At 34.3% G+C, this 22,824-nt stretch overlaps 1 protein-coding gene and 1 long non-coding RNA gene across 15 annotated transcripts in view; one reads left to right on the forward strand and one right to left on the reverse strand.

The window, feature by feature from the left end:
* Positions 1-22,824, reverse strand: part of LOC144321982 (uncharacterized) — a 566,375-nt gene that overhangs the window by 217,531 nt on the left and 326,020 nt on the right. For 13 of the 14 annotated variants that reach the window (XR_013387531.1, XR_013387526.1, XR_013387525.1 and 10 more), the window contains one exon: positions 16,782-16,930. Coding sequence is in view for 6 of the 14 variants with exons in the window: in XM_077911385.1 (XP_077767511.1) it covers positions 16,782-16,930 (149 nt within the window). In the remaining 8 variants the exon portion in view is untranslated. Of the gene's footprint in view, positions 1-13,946; positions 14,202-16,781; positions 16,931-22,824 lie in introns of those variants that run through there. The other variant, XR_013387529.1, reaches the window with a different exon arrangement.
* Positions 4,124-17,227, forward strand: LOC144321984 (uncharacterized). Its single transcript, XR_013387534.1, has 2 exons — positions 4,124-4,167; positions 16,785-17,227. It is a non-coding gene; the product is annotated as an uncharacterized LOC144321984 (long non-coding RNA).

A 22,824-nucleotide genomic window follows, 5' to 3' on the forward strand; every position in this document is an offset into this window, starting at 1 on the left:
AGGTTAAGAGGCATAGCAGTTTTATAGGGGCCAGTGGCCAATAAGATTGTAACACACACACAAAGTTGCACAGTCATGTTGGTCCACACGCAGGTGGCCAATTGAATTACAATTTACCCTACAGTGACCTTTTGAACTAGCCTATCACTCTGGTCAGAATTGGCACGCAGGTTTGGCGGGCAAAAGGCAGGGTTTACATTCTTTGGCAGTTAGGAGTTTTACATTCCTATAAGAGCTGGTTTCCTTTTTTTTTTTTTTTTTTTTTTTTAAGAGCAGGTTTCGATAAGGGTGTGCTCAGCGGCTTGACTAGGGTGGGGGAGTGCCTTAAGCAATAAGCAGGTTATGTGGGGGTTATACATGAGATGGCGGGTGTAGCACAAAATGGAGTTAGTTCTGCTCTGCTTGTCCAGGTGTAGGGGATTTTTGTTAAATTCCTTGGGTCCCACAATTAATAGTGCTTAAGGTCATGTTTTTATATATCATGTTGACTGATATGATAAATATCGTGTATCACTGATCTGATGAAAGTGGCATTTAAGTCTATAGTCTTCTTCCCCAAAATTCACACTGCCAGTCTAATCATGAGAAAACCAGATAAATTCCAATCGAGACATATCCTACAAAATACCTGACCACTACTCTTTAAAACTGCCAATAACATGAAAAACAATAAAGTCTGAGAAATTAATAGCTAAAACGGGCCTAGAGAGACCTAACAACTGAATGTAATGTAGTCTAGGATGGGATCCTAGAATAGAAAAAGTTTATTAGCTAACAGCTTTAAAAAGTGAATAAAGTATGGGCTTTTATTACTATTAATACTGGTTCATAGCAAATGAATCATTAATGTAAAGTATAAATAACAGTGAGAAATGGGATGGAGGATATATGGAAGTGCTCTGTATGCTTTCCTTCTGAAAATCTAAAACTGTTACTAAAAATTAAGTTTAATTTGGACCAGACATCAAAGTGTAAAAGCAAATAAAAACAAAGATAAAAATAAACATGTTTTTAGCAAAAAAAAAAAAAAAAAAATGCTTCAAGTATTCCTTTCAGTAAACCTGTGACGTAATAAATATGAAAAGTAGTTTTCCATGAACTAGTGACATGGCATCAAGTGGAAATTTGTATTCGTACACAGAAAGAGTAAAGTGGAAACGGTGAAATGCTGAATACACAAAAGTAAATTTTTTTCTTATTGACTTTTTGAAAGTGAACTGAATCTCCACAACATAAATAGTAGCACTGCATTGTGGAATTTATTACATATAATACAATAAAACGAGTGACCAAAAAAAGCCAAAGAATGGGAAGAGAAAATAGAAATGTTTTAACATTCTTACATATACACAACATACAATATTATTTGAAGATGAACTCTGGTAACTAAACATGTATAGTGTAAACTTTAAAGCAATTTTTAGAACTTAAAATAAAGTTTACTTAATCAACAGCAGAGACCTACTTGTGTCAATAGTCAATTTATCAAAAAAAAACATGAAAATAGTTTGAAAAGACAGATAAGACATAACAGAAAATAAAAAAGCAAGATGTTAAGTTTGAAGTCAACCACACAAGAAATTACATTAGGAATAAATAGCCTAAATTTTTCATTAAAGGAAGAGATTGTCAGACCCTATTAAAAGGCAAAACATAAAAAATAAAGGAGAAATAAGCAAAGTTACTATCATCCTTAGAGTCTTCAAAATTACCCTCTTGATCTACTTGACATTTAAAAAACATTCCATCCAACAAGAGCAGAATATACTTTCAAGTACATAAGGAATATTCAATATTCACTAAGACAAACCATTAATTTTTGATAAATTCATAAAGATAGAAAAATGTGTCCCCTAATAAAAAAATTAGAAATCAATATCAGACTATTCCAGAACTTTTCAGTTATCACTTATGTACCATAAATAACTCAAGGGTCAAAGAAGAAATCATAAAAGATATTTCATTCTCCTTATAATATTTTCTAATGATCAAAATATAAGATACAGGTAAAGCAGTAATTAGAGGAATGTTTACATCATTGCTTATATTAAAAAGAATTAAGTTCTCAAATAAGTGTTCTAAACTTCTACCAGAAGGAACTAGAAATAGACATAAATAAAGCTCAAATAAGTATAAAGGAGTAATAACAACAAGAGCAAATTCAATGAAATTGGGGAAATAATATTTCAATAAAACCAAGAACTGCTTTAAAAAAAGCAATAAAATGTATTAAACTTTAACTTATGAAGAAACCTCCCCCCCACACACACACACAAAGTACCAGTAGGGGAGTGATGTCAGCTTTATTATGGCATGAGGCATTCCTTTTTCTCTCCCCTTGATTTACAATTAACTGGATATTCATAACCAGAGCTAACTTCCTCTGCAAATTACACCATGACATCCAAGAGTTCCTATACATCTGTTTATACAAAAGTGGGTAAACAGGACTTTGGTGGGAGCTTGGAGCCAAGGGAGTTGCTGAGCTTGTCTACCCCAGCTCACTACAATCTGGAAACAGGGAGCTAAGAGCATAGAAAACTGGGCAGATATCCATGGGGTATACAGAATTTCTGGAGATGCAGCCTGCCTGATAGGGGAATCCAGTAAGCCATCAGAGGAAAACAAAGAGAAATTTTGAGACAGAAGAGATGAAATAACTTGCCAAGTTATTCCCTCCTCCCCAGAGTGACAATGCAAGATGTTGAGCTTCCAGTGGCATCTGAGATTACCCCGCTGGCAAAGGAGGCAAAAAGCCAAAGTGGTGAGTAACCACCCAGTTGTTTCAGTTGTTCAGGTTGTAGATGCATTGACCCATTTCTCTTTAGTAGCACCTGGACTGCAGAGAAGGGACCACTTTGACTTGGAAAGGGAGAAGGAAAAAGGCAGATAAGAATATCAAAGGGCATTGAGAGAACAAGTTTCTCTCTCACTGCTGAGATTTAAGCAGAAGTCCATCATGAACCTCTGAGAGTTCCCAATGGAAGATCCCCCTTCAGCGCTGTGGTCACCCCCAAAGCTCTAGTACCAAGCCCACACCTCCTCCACTCAGCTGCCAGGAGAGCCAGCTCCAATAGAAAAAAACACAAGTTTGAGCTATAGCACCTCCTTCTGGAAAACAGAAGAAAGATTTCTAATAACCAACCTGCTGAATTTTAAGAAACAAAGTAAACATAAATTCTTAGCAAAGGAAGGGGACTGTTGCATCAGAAGTGCAGGGGTGGGGAGGCACATATCAGGCACTATAAAATAATCAAGTAAATATGGTGTCACAAAATGCTAATTTTCCAGCAATTGAAGTCAAAGGCACCAAATATTGCAATCTAACTGATAAAAAATTCAAAATAGTTCTTATGAAGAAATTCAACACACTGTTAAGAAAACTCAGAAAAAGCAATTCAATGAACTCACAATAAAATTAATGAACACAAGGAGTTTAAAAAATGGTAATGACATGAAAAACACGTGAAAGTACACAACACTATGGTAAAGGGGAAAAATAGAATTAGAAAACCATAACTGCATATTATAATGGTGTGCTAACCAATTAACTATATTATAAAGGTTAAAGAGCATTAAAAACTATAACAAAAACACTAACTACTGTAATTTAGTAATGAATTAACAGCATAAAAACTGATTAGATGTGATATCACAAAGATAAAAGGGGCAGAGTAAAAGGGTGGAGCATTTATAGGCAAACAAAGACAAGTTGCATCAATATAAAATGGAATATTTTACCTGTGAGGAGTTTTATGTAAGCCTCATGGCAATCATAAGCAAAATCTAGAGTAGATTCAGGAAACATTTAAAAAAAAAGGAAGAAACTGGCCACATCACTATAGAAAGCCACCAATTACAGAGGTAGGGAGACACAGAGCAAAAAACAATGGAGATACAAAACAAAACAATAAGACAGTAGTCATAGTCCTTACATATCAATAATCACTCTAAATAACCTGTATATACAAGGAACAAGCCAATGGTTATGGGGGAGGATGGGCAAAACGGATGAAGGAAAGTGGTGGATACAGACTTCCAGTTATGAAATGAAGAGTTACAGGAATAAAAGGCACAGCATAGGAACACCATCAATGACATCATAATAACACTGTATGGTGACAAAGGGTAGCTACACTTCTGAGGAGCAGAACATAACAGCTTAAGGTATAGAGAGGCTGAATCATATTATACAGCTGATACTAATGTAACATTGTGTGTTGACTATATTCAAGAGAAAAAATAAGTATAATTTTTTAAAAAGTAAATGCACAAATGCCTGCATTTGATAATTGAGTTTCAAAAATAAAAAAGCTTCAAAGGAAAAAATAATCACCCTAAATGTAAATGGATTAAATTCACCAATCAAAAGGCAGAGAATATCTATATGAATTAAAAAAAATACAAACCCAACTATACACTGCATAAAAGACACTCATTTCAGTTTTAAGAACACACACAGGTTTGAAGTAAAGGACTGGAAGAAAATATTCCATGCAAGTGGAAACCAAAAGAAAGGAGGGATAGCCATAGTATACCAGATGAAAAGACTTCAAGACAAAAATGACAACAAGAGGCAAAGGTCATTATATAATGATAAAAGGGCCAATACAACCAGATGATGTAGCCACCATAAATATATACATGCCCACCATGAGATCACCTAAATATTTTAAGGAAATACTCGCATAGACAGCAATATTAGTAGGTGATTAAGATATCCCACTATCAGCAATGATGTACCAGTGAGACAGAAATCAATTTGAAGATTGGAATTAAACAATATTTTAAACCAAATGGACCTAGTTATATCTAGAACATTCCATCCAATAGCAGTAGAGTCTATATACTTCTTAAATCCTCATCGAACGTGCTCCAGGAAAGATGATATGATAGGACATAAAAAAATATTAGTAAATTTAAGAAAACTGAAATCATATCAATTATCTTTTCTGAGCACAATGATATAAAGCTATAAATAAACAAAAGAAAAGCTGGAAAATCTACAAATATGTGGAAACTAAAGAAGACACTCCTGAACAATGAAATGGTCAAAAAAAAAATCAAAAGAGAAAACTTAAAAATACCACAAAACAAATGAAAAACAAAAATACACATATCAAAACTTAGGGGGCAGGAGTAGTAGCAGTTCTGAGAAGAACGTTCATAGCAATAAATACATGTATTAGGAAATTTACAAGGTCTCAGGTCAACAACTTAAGGAACATCTCAAGAAACTAGAAAAGTAAGGAAAAATTAAGCTAAATTTAGCAAAAAGAAGAAAATAATAAAGATCAGAGAAAAATAAAGCTAGAAAAGCAACAGACAAAACTACAAGCTGTTCTTTCAAAAAATATACAAAATTAGCTACATTAGGAAAAAAAAGAGAAGAATCAAAATATTAAAAAGTAAATTTTATAACAGATAAACAGAAATACAGGAAAGAAACTACCATGAACAGCTATGTGGTAATTATATGACCCAGAAGAAATGAATAAATTTCTAGAGACATACAACCTACCACCACTGAATCAGAAGTGAAAATCTGAATAGTGAGTAAAGAGATTGAATGAGTAATAATAAAAATCTCACAAAACCCAGTACTAAACAGCTTCACTGGTGAAATCTAACAAATATTAAAAGAAGAATTAATTCAAATCCTTCTTAAACTGTTCCAAAAAGGAGTGCCTGGGTGGCTCTGTCAGTTAAACAACTGACTTTAGGTTTCAGCTCTGGTCATGATCTCAGAGTCTTGAGATCAAGTCTTTAGTCAGGCTCCATGCTCAGAGGGGAGTCAGCTTGAGGATTCTCTCCTTCTCTCTCTCCCCTCTGCCTCCCTCTTCGCTCACACTCTCTCTCTAAAACAAAAAATAATAATAAAATATTTTAAAGGTGGGGAGGGGCACTTGGGTGGCCCAGTTCGTTGAGCATCCAACTCTTGACTTTAGTTCGGCTCATGATCTCAGGGTTGTGAGATTGAGCCCCAAGTTGGACTCCATGGTCAGTGCTAAGTCTGAGATTCTTTTTTTCCCTTTCTCTCTGCCCCCACCTCCACTTGCATGTGCATCCTCTCTCTCTGAGTTAAATAAATCTTAAAAAAAAAAAAAAAAAAACTCTTAAAAAATTTTTATAGGGGTGAATATTTCCCAACACATTCTATGAGGCAAGCATTAATTACCCTGATACCAAAGCCAAATCAGGACACTAAGAAGAAAACTGTACCAATATCCCTGATAAATATAGATGTAAAAAATCTCAACAAAATACTAGCAAACCAAATTCAAGAGCATAATTAAAAGATTATACAGCATGACTAAATGGGATTTATCTTTGGGTTGCAAGGCTAGTTCAACATAAGTAAATCAATAAAATGTAATATATCACATTAATAGACCATACAGTAAAACTCACAAGATCATCATCAGTAGCTGCAGAAAAAGCTTTTAACAAGATTCAGTATCCTTTTATGATAAAAACCTTCAACGGATTAGGCATAAAAGAACATATTTCAACATAATAAAGACCTCCTAAAACAAACCCACAGCTAACATCATACTTAACAGAGAAAAAGGGAAAGCTTTTTCATAGAGATCAAGAACTAGACAAGAATGCCCACTCAATATTCTTATTCACTATAGTCCTGAAGTCCTAGCTAGAGCAATTAGGCAAAACAAAGAAATAAAAAGCAAATAAATTAGAGAGGAAAACGTAAAACCGTCAGTATTTGAAGATGGTATGATTGGTATATAGTAAATCCCAAATACTTAATCAAAGCACTGCTGACAGTAATAAACAAATTTCAAGACATAAAAATCAACATACAGAAATCAGATGCATTTTTATATACTAATAATCAAACATCTGAAAAAGAAACATAGAAAATTATCTCATTCACAGTGACTTTAATAAAGTACTTAGGAGTTAGTTTAACAAAGGGAGTGAAAATTATAGGACTTTGATGAAAAAGATTTTGAAAAAAATGCAAACAAATGGAAAGACACTCCATATTCATGTATGGGAACAATTAGTAACTTTAAAATGTCCATACTACTCAAAGCCATGTGTAGATTACATGCAATCCCCATCAAAACAACATAACATATTCAAAGAAGTAGGGAAAAAAAATCTTCAAATTAGTGTGGAATCAAAAAATACCCCAAATATCAAAAGCAATCCTGAAGAAAAAGAACAAATGTGGAGGCAGGACACCTCCTGATTTCTAACTATATGACAATACATTATTATTATATATGATATATATGTATTATATATAACTATATGACATTATTATATATTATATAATATATATAATATATGTCATATATATTATATATATGACAATATATTATTTTAGTAATAAAAATACTATGACACTGACATAAAAATAATCACAGGACCAAGTGAACAGAACAGAGAGCCTAAAATTAAATCCCTGCATATACAGTCAACTAGTATTTGACAAAAGAGCACAGAACACTGTATGGGGAAAAACTGTCTCTTCAGCAAATAGTGTGGGGGAAAAAAATGGATAAATGCCCCACAAAAATTAACTTGAAATGGATCAAGAAGCTAAACCTGAAACCCAACCCACAAAACTCCTAGAAGAAATCCTCTAGAAATTCCTCAACATTGGTCTTGGCAATGAGTTTCTGGAGAGGACACCAAAAACACAGCAAAAGCAAGATTTAATAAATAGGATTACATCAAACTTAATTTCTGGACAGCAAAGAAACAAAACAAGAAGGCTACCTAAAAAATGGGAGAAAGTTTTCAAACGCTATGTACCAGACAAGAGGTTAGTAGCCACAAAACTGAGAATTCCTAAAACTCAGTTACAAAAAAACAAATCTGATGAAAAAATAGCCAAATGAACTAAATACACATTTTCCCCAAAAAAGAAATCCAAATAACCAACAGAAAATAAGAAAAAATGCTCAACAAAATAACGGCCTCTGGGTTTTTTAATTTCCAACAGTTCATCAAAGCGGGATGATATTCAACTAACATCTGGAACAAAGAGACGGTATGAATTATACTACCATACACTTCATTCAGAAATATACCATATTATGATCCTCTGCCAAATGCTGTCAGAAAATTCTTATGCTTTCTATCACTTTTCTCTTGGGGCAAATGTCTCCTCTATTTGTTATACTTTCTGGGCACCAATGAAGTTAACAATTATTCCCTGGCTTTCTAAAAATCTTTTGTGGGGACAAGGGGTCTTTTGGGGGAAAAGCAATAGCTTTTCAGTCAAAAATTTTTTCTCCAGAGATCTTTGGAGACTACTGGCAATGGAAACCAATCTCTTTGCACTTGAAATGGCATTTATGTGATTTTCCTTATTATCCTATTTCTGTCAATCTTTCACATTAACAGATCATTCCAGAATTTTAAAAATTCTTATTTCTAATAAATGTCATTATTTTTAATAATGAAGCTTCAATACTTTACTACTACAGATGAAGAAATATTCCTTGTTTAGAATCCTTAGGATCTTACTAAGCTGAGGGTTTTAAGTGGATCTACAAACATTCTCTACTTATTTGATCCAGTTTTCTCTATTCCTCATTATTTTCAGATTTTAGATCTGCTTACCAATTTTAATGTATAGAGTGATCAGTGACTCATGAGTTTAATTTTAATTTTTTCATTTTTATTGAACATATTTGACATAGAACATTGTATAATTTTAAGGTGTAGCACATGTTCTTTTGATAACGTATTTATTGTAATGATTGTGGTTATAGCAATATTTAGGACCACTACCATATTGTATAATTATAATATTGTTGTCTATATTCATGTAACATGCAGATTTCTATGGCTTATTTACTACTTGTTCCAAGTTTGCACCATTAAACATCAATTTTATTACCCCCCCTCCCAATCCCCTCATAATGTTTTACTGCTTTTTACAAGTTTATCCTTTGTGGAATCTAAAGCTAACTGAGATGATCTAGTACCTACTTGCTTTTCTGGGTCTGACTTATCTCACTTAGCATAATTCCCTCAAAGTTCATGCATGTTCTTGTAAATGGCAGGATATCCTCCCTTCTTGTGGCTGAAGAGTATTCTAATGTATACACACACCACATATATCATATTTTTATTCATTCATCCATTGATTCCCATTAAAATAGTTCTATTTCAGCTATTGTAAATAATGCTGCAATAAGCCTATAAGTCTATCATTCTGAAAGTCTATTTTTATTTCCTTATACCTGTAAATGGAAATTGGGAGATCATGTAGTAATTTTTTTTTTGATTTATTGAGGAACTTCCATATCATTTTCCATAGCATTTGGACCAATTTACACCTCATTGTACTTTGCATTTCCCTCATGATTAGTGATTTTGAATGTCTTTTCATTTTTTAAAATAACATGAAAGAATGGAGAAGGCACTATCATTTTGTATGAAGGTACCATCTTTACTTGAATCTTTTCTAAGTATACCTAAAACTATGGCTTGACCCCCCCGCCCCGAAAAACTTCTAAGTATCTATATTCTCTACCTCAATATTTAAATGTGACACATTTTTAGCATGTTAATACATATTTTATATTGTCTAGATTATAAGTCATTAGATACAGAAGTAAAATATATTCTCTATCAGAGTATTTAGAATTCTGCCAAATGAGGGTGCCTGGGTGCCTCAGTTGGTTGAACATCCAACTTTTGATTTCAGCTCAGTTCATGATCTCAGGGTCATTAGATCAAACCCTGCCACGGGCTCAGTGGGTAGTCGGCTTCAGATTCTCTCTCTCCCCCTCTCCTTCTCCCTCTCCTAGTTTGTATGCACACACTTGCTGTCCTTCTCTCTCCTTCTAAAATAAATGTGTAAAAACATCTGAATAAACTAGAATAGAGGAAGGGTCTATGTGATAAACCCTGACATTACAGGAGTTTCGACTACTGCTTATTTTGCCAGTTAACTTTCACATTAATCCCATAAGTACTAGCCCCCAAATGACAGATGTGGAATCTGATCATTGTAGTGGCTGCATGACTTTTCAAAAATGACTCAGTGGGAGGAATGGAAATTAAATTCACTTTAGTTTGAGCCAAAGTCTGTAACTTTTCTGTTATACAAAGTTGCATCTAGGCCTTTATTAACAAGTAGCATATATAAACAAGTACTAATTATTTGTTCCATGAGAATATTTTTCTAAATCTCCCTTGATTTTATATTCATTAAAGCAGAGTAATATGTAGCATATCACTTTTACATTCTGTGCCTTATAGGCAATCAGTATGGCTTCTGGCCATAGCAAATAAAAGAAGTCAGGTCATAATACACTGTGAAACATCAAGATGAGGTTTGGATGTTAAATTCCAGATATACACAACTGAGTAATGTTAATCCTATGCACAACAGGACTCCAGATGTGATACAAGGTGACATACATGAGCTATGTAACTGGCAAACATGTGACTTGTGTTATTCCTCAGACAACGTAAAACTTATAAATATTAGTCAAGATAGAAACTAAAAACTGACTTTGAGAGAAATTTTCTCCAGTTATTCGTGGCATATGTGTTCCTTGCACTGCCGCAATTTTTCATGTGAGGAATCAATGCAACGATCTATTTTCAAAACCTATGTTGTATTTAAATGTATTTTGTAAAGTTAAATTATATTAAATCAATCAAATTCTACTAAAAAAAAAAAAGCTGAGTTTCAAAGGGCAGGCAGCAAATTATTCTAATGAACATGCAATTTTTTATCATTTTTTATGTAAATTTGATTATATAAAATGTTAAGTAAAAACTTAAAGTCCTAAGATTCCTTGAAGTAATAAAATATTAGGACTTAAAATTTTACTTGCCAAAGATACTTAGGAAAAAACCCTTAATTATTGAGGTTTTAATGAAAGCTAGTAGCTTATCACAAAAATCATACTATCATCTGTATTCCACACTACAGGGAGAGAACTCAAAAAAAGATATAGAACTAGGAAATGTTTAATTTAAAAATTCTCTAACAGTTTAGAAAAGGGCAACTAAATATGGCATTAAAAAAAAAAAAATTCCAAGCTCATGACAGATGCTTGAAAGATTTTAATACCTTTTTATTTTTAAACTTCATTAGGTCCAAAATAAGGCTTTTTACATGTTAAGAATCAAGATTCAGTCAGATTTAGGGGAGCATCCAGAAAGTTTTATTGGTCAGTTTTATGCATGTACATATATAGCAAGACTTTATTTTAAATTGTTTTAATACAGGGACTCCTGGGTGGTTCAGTGATTGAGTGCCTGCTTTCAGCCCAGGGCATGATCCTGGAGTCCCGGAATCGAGTCCCACATCAGGCTCCCTGCATGGAGCCTGCTTCTCCCTCTGCCTGTGTCTCTGCCTCTCTCTCTTTCTCTCTCTGTGTCTCTCATGAATAAATAAATACAACCTTAAAAAAAAAAGAGTAAATTGTTCTAATACAAAGTGTTATTGGATAAGCTCACTTCTTAAGCTTAAGATAAAATTTACACAAGATGGGGAAGACCTCTTTGTCAACCACAAAATATTGAACTAAAGTCAAGAATGTAAGAAATTCAGTTATACCTTATTCCTAGGTCAGATGACTCAACAGTTTTAAAATGTCAGTTTTCCTCCCAACTATTTTAGAGTCAGTGCAAGCCCAGTCAACATCCAAGCAGACTTTTTAGTAGAAACTGATAAAGGAATTGTAAGTTTTATGTAAAAATGTGAAGGACTCATACATTTAAAAAATATTGATCAAGAACAAAGTTGGTGGATTCATACTACCTGATTTTAAGAAATATTTTATTTTTTTAAGATTTTATTTATTTACTCATTAGAGACACAGAAAGAGAGAGAGGCAAAGACACAGGCAGAGGAAGAAGCAGGCTCCATGCAGGGAGCCTGATGTGGGACTGGATCTCTGGTCTCCAGGATCAAGCCCTGGGCTGAAGGCAGCACCAGACTGATGAGTCACCAGGGCTACCCCTTAAGAAATATTTTAAAGCAACTATACAGTACAGTATTGGCATCAAGACAGATAAACAGAAAATGGAGTCCAAAAATAAAAGGACACATCTAGAATCAATTGGTTTCCATAAAAGTTATACAAGCAATTTAATGAAAAAGAATTTTCAAAAAAATGTTCCTGGAATCATTTGATATTTATATGAACAAAAGTTTTCCACCACTAATCCCACCATGTAAAATAATCAACTCAAAATCAATCATAGATCTTAATATAAAAGCTGGAAACATTGTACTATTCCACAAAGAACACATAAATGAAACTTTTTCAGGCTCTGGATTGGTCATACTTACTAGATGGAACAGAAAAAACATTATTTGTTAAAAAATAATAGTATTTCAGCAACATTAACAGTATCTGCTCTTTGAAAACCACTTAGCAAAAATCGAGTCCAGAATGAGAAAATACATACCTGAAGAAATATTTGTAATGCAGAATATATATATTGAAAAACTTTCCAAGTACAGTAAGAACACATACCAATAAAAAAATATACAAAACAGGGGGATTCCTGGATGGCTCAGTGGTTTAGTGCCTGCCTTCAACCCAGGGCGTGGTCCTGGAGTCCCGGGATCAAGTCCCACATCAGGCTCCCTGCATGGAACCTGCTTCTCTCTTTGCCTGTGTCTCTGCCTCTCTCTGTCTCTCGTGAATAAATAAATAAAATCTTTAAAAATATATATACAAAACATTTGAAAATTTACTTTACCAAAATAGATACACTAATAACTATCCACAAGAAAACTTGTTCATAATTATTTATTGCTGAGATGCAAATTAAATCACAATGAGGTACCAGCAAACACCTTTTAGAATGTGTGTTATTAGGAAGACAATGTAGGATGGAAAAAATATGGAGCAAATTAAACACTCAAACACTATTACTGCAAATGTAAAATGGCACAACTAGTTTTGCCAAATAGTTTGGATTTTTTTTTCCAAAAAGTTAAACATACACCTGGCGTATAACCAGCCATTCCACTCCTAGCAATATAGTTCTAAGATAAATTTTAAAAAAAGAATTTTTTTAAATAAATCAAAATGCGTGTTCTTATAAAGACTTGTAACACAAATGTTAATCACATTCTTATTTGTAATAGCCCCAAACTGGAAACAACCCAGATGTCCATCAACAAGTGAACAATGAATTACAAAATGTCCAGAAAAGGATCTAAGACTCAGTAATAAATGAACTAATGGTACATGCAGCATCATTGCTAAATTGAAATAATAATGCTGAAGGAAAAGGCAGATAGAAGGGGGTACATACTGTTGGATTACACTTATATCAAATTATGGAAAATACAAACTAATCTAAAATGGCAAAAAAGCTGATCCCTAAGGGTCTTAAGCAAGTTCAGTGGTTCAGGGGTTACAAAGAAGCACAAGTAAACTTTGTAGTAACAGATAAAGTCATTATTTTCATAATAGTGATGGATTACTGAGTACATATAAATATATATGTATGTATACACACAAACACCAAATTATTTATTTTGAATATATGTAGTCTATAGTCTATCATATTCCATCTATACCTCAATAAAGTTGAAAAACCAATCATGAAAGCAAAAGGTATACTGTTACATGGCTCCTATACGGTCACTGTAAACAAAAAAGGCCAGAAGATGTAAAATTGCCTACTCAGCTGACTTCTCCCTCTACTAAATAAAAAATCCCCTTCCTGTATTTTTCCATTTTTGTCACTCATGTGATATCAAAGTTTGTGTGAAAACAGGTACAGTGAATTCCAGATTATGGAATCCTTATATAGTCAAGACGAGAAGGTATAGGTAGGTATTATCATCACTATGGCAAAACCTATGTTCCAGTTTTCTCTCTTAAGGTAACATAGTAAACTACTTAAACATTTGTACATACCATCCAATTCATTCTGAAATAATTAAATTATTTTCAGGAAAATTTAGAAGAGGAGTTTTGTTTTCTTTTTAAAGTACATACAGTACTGATTCACATTCTATGTTTTTCCTTCTACAAGTATAGAAGTCTATTAGTCAAGAGAGACACGTGAAAGTTTCCTTTTAACAATAAAATCTCCCTAAAGCAATTGAGTTTAGAAGTAAGGACAGTGACAGAAAGCTCATTCTTCTATTTTCCGCTGGGTCAATTCCTTGTCTAATCAAATCAGTCACCCCTTGAAGAAAAGCAAGACATGTATCAACTGTGCACAGCATTCTAGAAGATAAATAGGAAAACATTTAACTGCTGGAGTCGTGGGTCCTGCCTTTTCCACAACATGGCACACACAGTGAAAGATAATGTTTATAAGACAAAATCTGGTAAGTTGAGGCTGATTATGGCTAGAGAAGTTGTATCAATTTTAGTCTCTTTAGACTCTGTAAGACTATCTCAAGCATTACAGAGATCAAAATCCCAAACATATCCATCACACATTTGTAGCACACATACTATATGTGTTACCACCAGGAAGCCCTGAGCTGGAGGGATTTATGCTCATATGCCACAGGAAAAGTTAGCATAAAAAGTAATATTGAATTTTCTATTCCTCTGTGTTAAGCTAAGTATGATTTGTTTTCTCTAGTTTTCCCCAACAGCTGCAATCCCTCTAATACCATTTCTTCCAAGTCTGATTTATGAAAAATTATATTCCTGAAAATGCACGAAGTATAATAGTTTTGTTACTTTTTCCTATATATATTTTTTTCAGAGCCTTGTATATCTTGTGAATAAGATCAAAACACCTAATACTTCAGTGAGATTACAACAGCTATTTGTTTTTGTTTTTAATGTAAAAGACCTACCATCATTGCTTATCTTTGTTAGTTGTAAGTCAATTAAACAAGATAGTACATAATTAAACTATGAAATCATATGTATTATTTACAAGACTCGAATTCCTCTTATTTTTAGTGTTAGAAATTCAAGAGTTCATTCACTTTTGGAAGAAGGGTAAAGGTTATGAAAGTCCTCCTTTGCCTGGGGCGGGAGGGGAGGGAAGGAAATCCTAAACAATAGAGTTCAAGGCTTAAGGTATCAGAGAAATGGTAAATAAAAGAAATAATCCCCTTTACCGTCCCAGTTTACTGCCCAGAGAGCAGATCATAGTCCCATGGTTTCACCACAATAGAGAGAAGAGCCAGAGCCCAGTCATCTCCCCCAGTTAAGCACAGGGATCTGGAAGTCTGGAGACACCAAGGCAGGTAGAATTAATTTGGTTACCTAGCAAAAAGGGGAGAGTTGCAAAGAGAGAATAGTCTACAAATCTACAGAGCATCATCACCCACACATGTGAAGAAATTGCCTAACACCCAGGAAGAACCTGGGTGCCTAACACCTTTAAGAACCTTAAAGCATTAAAGTAAAAATGTCCTTGTCAGTGTGGAAAACCTTTCCATTCAAGAGGCACATATACAGGATTCAGTTTTACCTCAGAACAGGTTAACATTGTCTCTAAATAAGGCACTGTCCTAGCCTTACCTAACAAAATTTAGGAGACCCCAAAGAGTCAACTGCTTCCAAATAACCTAACTGCATCTCTACACAGAGCTCCAAAATATTTATAGAAATATAAAAGTATCTAGCACTCAAGAAGGTAAAATCCATAAAGGCATCCAATTACAAAATCCCTAGGGATACAAGCAGCCAACTGTGATCCATAAGTAAAAAAAATAAAAATTAAAAAAAATCACGCAAACACAATCAGCGATATTTATAAATTGCACTTCATGAAAATTAACAACTCCTGTTCTCCAAAGAACACTTCTATAAGAATGAAAAACAAGATACAGACCATTAAAAAAAAAAAAAAAAAAAAGGCATTTCCAAGTTCTATATCTGATAAAGGATTTCTACATAGACCATCTAAAAAACTAAATACTGGACCAAATATTTAAATACTTAATACACCACAGTAAATACAGTATCACAAACATGCAGGTGAAAGAATACTCAAGATTAGTAATTAAGGAAATGTGAATTTAAACTGAGAAAATAGCACGCACTTGTTAAAATGACGAATATTTTAAAAGCTTCATCATACCTAGCAAGATTTTGAAGAAAGTGCAACTCTTAAACACTGGAAAGAATAATGAAAGAAACACTTTCTAAAATATTTTGGCAGCTTCTTAAAAGGTGAAACAGACAAGTGACATACAATCCAGCAATTACACTTGCAGGTATTCCCTCAGGAGAAATGAAAACATCTGTTGATACTGCTTCTACTTATAACTGCCAAAACCTAGAAATAATTCAAATATGCAATAAAAATAAATGGAGAAGTGCTGATATAGTCTTACAATGAACTACTTCTCCACAAAAAGGAGTTGGTTACTGAATACAGAGCAATGTGGGTGAATCTCAAAATTATTTTAAGAGGAAGTAGCAAAACCAAAAAAAAAAAAAAAACTGTGCATACTCTAGAATCCTGTTTTCATACAGTTTTACAAATTCTAACTAATCTTGTGACAGAACACAGATCGACAGTTGTCCAGAGATAGAGAGGTGCAGAGAGGGATTAGAGGAAGTGATGACAAATAGGCACAAGACAATTTTGGGGTTGGACATTTCATTTTCTTGATTGAACCGATAGGGTTTCCCAGATGTGTACACAGAATAAAACTTAAATTGTAGACTTTATAGATATGATGTGACCATGTATCGAATTCCAATAGTTCTTAAAAGCAGTTTTTAATCCGACGATTAAGAAAAATTTACTTCAGAATTTTGGTTATTTTAGGAATTGCACTAAAACAAACAAAAATCTTTGCGTCTTACATATCTTCATTCATTTCTTACCAGAGTGAAGTGATGTATTTGGTGGACAAACTCCAGAGAAGAAAATGCAACACCTGAACGAGCCCCCTTCTGGGGTGCCTTTTCTCAGACCGGCTTTCCGGGGAGTATTCATTCTGGTTTTCCCTCTGCTGTGCAGCAAGAGACCTGGACTGTTTAAAAAAAAAAAAAAACCCCACTTGTATTTAAAATGAATAACCCATATTGTGTTAAAACTAGCCTTCATTAGTCTAACAAGTATATGTGAAAGTTTACCACGTACCAAGTACTGATCCTCGCTCCATGGATAACAATCACCAAGAGATTCTTGGTTTCTGTGCTCACAAATCGGACCCTATTCTAGTGTCAGTGTGGTTGATTTAACTTTTGGATCAAGTGCTTCACTATCCCTTGTTTCCGTAGCCTTTTCCCCTGTCCATAATTTATAAAAACAAATACCAGAACATGTAGTTTTGTGCCCTATCACTTAACTCCCCACCCTGAAATCCTCCTTTTATACTCTGGCATTAGGGGTTGCCAGAGACAGACGGTGTGAAACCAGTTCACCTGAAGGGCTTATTAAACACAATTGATGACACTCATACCTAATGTTTGTGATTCACTTGACCTGGGGTGGGGGAAGCACACGAATTTGTGTTTCTAACAAGCTCCCAGGTAAATCTAATGCTGCTAATCATTAAACCACACCTTGAGAACCATTGTGTTAAAAGACCCCTACAGGTACTAATATGAATTTAAAGAGAGGCTGACTCCTGGGGATAAATATTTAGCCTCCTTTTAGAACTGGTCATATGTTGACTAGAAAAGGTAAGAATGGAACAATTGCTTTGTTCCTGACCCTGTAACTTTCAACTTTCCACTTTTGAGTCTGACGTTAGCTGTGATCTTGTCATGTATGGCATTTGTTATGTTAAGCAACTTTCTATTTCTAGGGGTTTTTAATAGACATGTAATTAACATAACATTATATTAGTTTCAGGTGTACAACTTAATAATTCCATATTTGCATATATTGCAAAATGACCACATGGTAAGTCTAGTTAATAACCATCGACACACAGTCCTATCATTTTTTTTTTCTTATGGTGTGAAATTTTAAGATTTTCTCTCTTAGCAACTTTCAAATACGCAAGAGAGTATTATAAACTACAGTCACCATGCCTATGACTTAATTTATTTTATAATTGCGAGTTTGAACCTTTAGAACCCCTTTACCCATTTTGCCCACTTCCTACCCCCATCCCTGGCAAACACCAATCTGCCATGTATATGAATTGTTTTTGTTGTTTTAGATTCCACATATAAAATCATACAGTATTTGTCTTTGTCTGACTTACTTTGCACAATGCCCTCAAGGTCATCCATGTTATTGTACAAGGCATGATTTCCTTCCTTTTTTATAGTTGGATAATGTTCCATTTTGTGTATGTATACCACATTTTCTTTATCCATCCCTCCACCGAAACACACTTAAGTGTTTCCACATCTTGGCTCTTCTAAATAATGCTGTAATGAACATGGGAGTTCAGGTATTCTTTTGAGTTACTGTTTATTTTCTTCAGAAAGATACCCAGTGGAATTGCTGGGTTATATGGTAGTTGTATTCTTAAATTTTGGAGGAACCTCTAAACCATTTTCCATAGCAGTGCACCAATGTACATACCCACCAACAGAGAACAAGGATTGCACATCCTCTACATGCCTGCCAAGACTTGCTGTCTCTTTTTAATATCTGCCATTCCAACAAATGTGAGGTGCTATCTCGCTGTGGTTTTGATCTGCAATTCCCTGGTGATCAGTGATGATGAGCATCTTTTCATGTACCTGTTGGCCATCTGTAGGTCTTCTTTGGAAAAATGTCTATTCAGTTACTTTGCCCATTTTTAAATTGGATTATTGATATGCTTGTTTCGCATTAGAATTGCATGAGTTATTTATATATTTTGAATACTAACCCCTTGCCAGATATATTCCTACCAAAAGTCTCTTCATGAAAATCTAGATTTTTTTTTTTAACTATCAAGTGCCTCAAAATCACATTCAGCCTCTAGCCATTACCTAATTTAAAACCACTTCCACATTTTTGGTTATTTTTGACAGTAGCATCCCAGTACCAAAATCTGTATTAATTTCACAAAGCTACCAGAAGAAATACCACACAGTGGGTGGCTTAAAACAACAGAAACTGATTCTCTTGCAGTCCTGAAGGCTGGCAGTTCAAAGTCATGTTATCAACAGAACCATGCTCCTTCTGAAATTCTTCCTTGCATCTTCCCAGCTTCCAGTAGTGGCCACAATTCTTGTTTCTTAGTCTGTAGCTCTATCACTATGATCTCTGCCTCTGTCAGCCCCTTGACATTTTCCCCATGGGTCTCAGTACCTAAATTCCTCCCTACTTACTAGGATACCAATCACACTGTTAGGGCCCATCCTAATGACTTCATATGGACCTGATCATATCTGCAAATACCCTATTTAAAAATAAGGTTATGTTTCCAGGGACCAGGGGTTATGACATCAACATATTTTTGTGGGGGGTAGGAGACACAAATCAGCCCATGGCAGAGACCAAGCCATCTCACTAAGTAAACCCTGTGAGTGATTTTGTGATCAAGTGTGTTCTTTTTTTTTTCCCTCCGTTAGTAAGGATTTATGGGCCTATAATTTAGGAGTCTTTTTGGTTTCTAGAGGCGCAATTCTCCTTATTTCCTCTTGGAGTTTTTAAATATCCTTTTCATTCAACAAGAAAGAATTACCAAATTGGCTTTCTTCCCAGGATTTATATTTACATATTGATAAGTCATTATCATTTTCCCCTGGATAATTCAGCATAACATTCCACTGAATTATAATTCACAAGAGGGAAAACGGAAGACACTTTTGCAGAGTTTGGGTGCAAACTGAATAATTTGTAGGAGATGCTAAGAGATGTAGGGATCAGTTTGGCTGCTGTTTCTGAGTTGAGATTAGGGCAAGTGGGAACACTGGGAATTGAGTATTATTACATGGTGAGGGTAGTTTAGCAATAGGTACCCTCAGTAATAGGTGGGCATAGAAATGTAGGTCTGGTATCATCACTGATAACAGCAGTCATCAGCCAAAGAGGGGGTTGTTTTAGCATTCTTCAGCTGCAATACAACTCCTTTGGGGAAAACGATGTTCTGTATTAACTTTGCAGCTGGCTCTGTGTGTGCTCTCAGGCTGAGTAATTGCAGGGGTTTCTCTTCTCTCTTTTAGTTCAATTTCCTCTTTGTCTTTTTCAGTCTGGAGAGTTCTTTACTCTCTCATGACTAAAATTCTACATGGTGTGGACTGTTCCCAAATATCCTTACTTCATGTTGTCCGACGACCACTGTAGATGTCAGTTTCTTCATATCGTGTTCCTTTAAGGCTATGTTTTTGCAAAGGAGTTCTTGTTTATGTTTTTTATCCTCTACTGCTTCTTGTTGATGTTGGTTTTGATTGGTTTGGGGAAGAGAGAGAGTTAAGAAATGCCATGCTCCTCCATACTAGACTCAAGTGAAGAAATTATTTTTATCTTAAGTCAGAATAAGTACCTGAAGTGGGATCTTAGTATTTATTCAACATGGGATGAGTTTGATAGGGATGCAACTATGCAATGATAATATGATCAGTTAGCCACTACAGTGAAAAACTAAACTACAGAAAGGATAACATAGGTATTTTGTTTATGTGTATATGTAATTTCTGATTAACACATAAGATTAGGTCTAACTACAAACAACACCTTTTTGGAAAATAATCACCCACTCCAGTTATCTTTATGCAAGTTATTTTTCCACAAGTCAGAAAATTAGTATTATTCTATATATTGCCCCTAAGAAGATCATCCTCATTCAAAACTGGAATTCTAAACAAAATGAATATCAAAAATGATCATTTGTAGAGGAATGACAAGGAGATGGATATTGATTATTTTAGGATCTTGGTGGTACATTAAAAATTGAAATCGACTTTATGAAGTACATTTTAAGGACACAGAAGTATAATACTTTCATAGCAATCCTGAAATAACAATTTACTTTCTTTTTTTTTTTTTTTTTTTTTTTTTTTAAGAAAGGCTGTTAGGGGCACCTGGATGGCTCAGTCTGTTAAGTGTCTGCCTTCAGTTCAGGTCATGATCTCAGGGTCCTAGGAATGAGTCCCACATCGGGCTCTCTGCTCAACAGGGAGTCTGCCTCTCCCTCTCCCTCTGCCTGGTGCTCCCCCTGCTTTTGCTTGCTCTCTCTCTGTGTCAAGTAAAAAAATAAAATCTTTAAAAATTAAATTTAAAAAGGCCTTTAAAACTAAGTGGAAATTATGAATGTTTGGAAAAAGTTGAATAATTTTAACAAAGGTACCAAAAAAATCCACACACTCAAAACTATTAAAAAAAAAAGAAAAGAAAAAACAACTGGTACTTGCAAACATTTCACTCCATTTATATTTGTGAAATTCATTTTCTGGTATACACATAAAAGAAACATTTTTAAAAATTTAATATGAACTTCTTTGAACTGACATCTCATTTCTGGGAAATGCTATGGTTGTCACACATACTTGTCACAAAAGCAATTACTCTGAGTGCATTTTCAAGTAACAAATATTAAAGAGGTAGACGGTCACAACATGGTATGAATGTTCATTCACACAAAATTAAAATAGCAGTAGCAGTAAGTAAAACAATCCTGTCAGTTAAATGAAGTTAAGGCCAGTCTGGGGAAGATGCTTAGTAAAGAAAATGGAAAAAAAAAAAAAAAAAAAAAGCACTCTTAAAAATAGAGGCCCATCTTTTGAAAGGAGTTGTGCTAAACATAAAAAAGAGAAAGCATGAGAAATAAGAGAGTGGGTGAGGAGTGAAAGTGATAGAAAGAACCTATTTTTGTTTTAAATACATATTACCAAGACTCATGTACAAAGCAAAAGATACAGGGCTTCTCAGGTCTGGCAAACACTTTTGCAAGCAATGAATTCCAAAATAACTTTTGACAGGAGAATTTGTTTATATTAGCATATAATCGCAACTGGAATATACTGCTACTGTTTAAAAAAAAAGAAATTTTAAAAATCCTTCAAGGATATAGAGACTTCTTTTTTTTTCTTCTTTCTATAAATTTATTTTTTATTGGTGTTCAATTTGCCAACATATAGAATAACATCCAGTGCTCATCCCATCAAGTGCCCCCGTCAGTGCCCATCACCCAGTCACCCCCACCCTCCACCCACCTCCCCTTCCACCACCCCTAGTTCGTTTCCCAAAGTTAGGAGTCTCTCATGTTCTGTCTCCCTTTCTGATATTTCCCACTCACTTTTTCTCCTTTCCCCTTTATTCCCTTTCACTATTTTTACATTCCCCAAATGAATGAGACCATATAATGTTTGTCCTTCTCCGACTGACTTATTTCACTCAGCATAATACCCTCTTCTAAGAATTTATAAGAACCCTAGAAGTTAAAAATCTGATGGAACATAATCAAGGACATTTTAAATAATGTTAATTGTAAAAACGTTTTCCATTTTCAAACAATTTTAGTTCTTGTGTTACCAACATTTAACATAAATCAAAGTTAGGTATTGTACAAGGTATGGGTGTCTTTTGGGAGAAAATTAGAAAGGTTTCATTACACCATTTGAGGTCAAACAAACATTGCTACTTTGTTTACCCTTTCACAAAATAAATATTAAATTCTCTAAGTTTAAAACAACCAATTCTCCTCGTTTTTATAACCTATATTTTAATATATTTGCAGTTTAGTTATACATATTTTTAGTAAGAGGTCTGCTTTTTTGGAAAATGCAACATTGAGCTTTTACAAATTCAGCCTGTCAAACAAGAACCTCAGGAGAGGTAGATGGATCTTGGAGAACAGCTTCTTGAATCTATAAGGAGCATCTACAGGTCTAATAAGGCTGTTTTACATTCATAGTTGGATGGTGTCCTGGAAACATTCCACAGATGCAACATACAGCCTAGAACATTCCTTAGACAAACTCCACGTTAAAATCGTTTTGTCCTTACTAACTTCTCTTCAGAAATCAGCTTCAT

Source organism: Canis aureus, chromosome 10 (assembly GCF_053574225.1).
Source record: "Canis aureus isolate CA01 chromosome 10, VMU_Caureus_v.1.0, whole genome shotgun sequence".
Taxonomy (NCBI): Eukaryota; Metazoa; Chordata; class Mammalia; order Carnivora; family Canidae; genus Canis; species Canis aureus.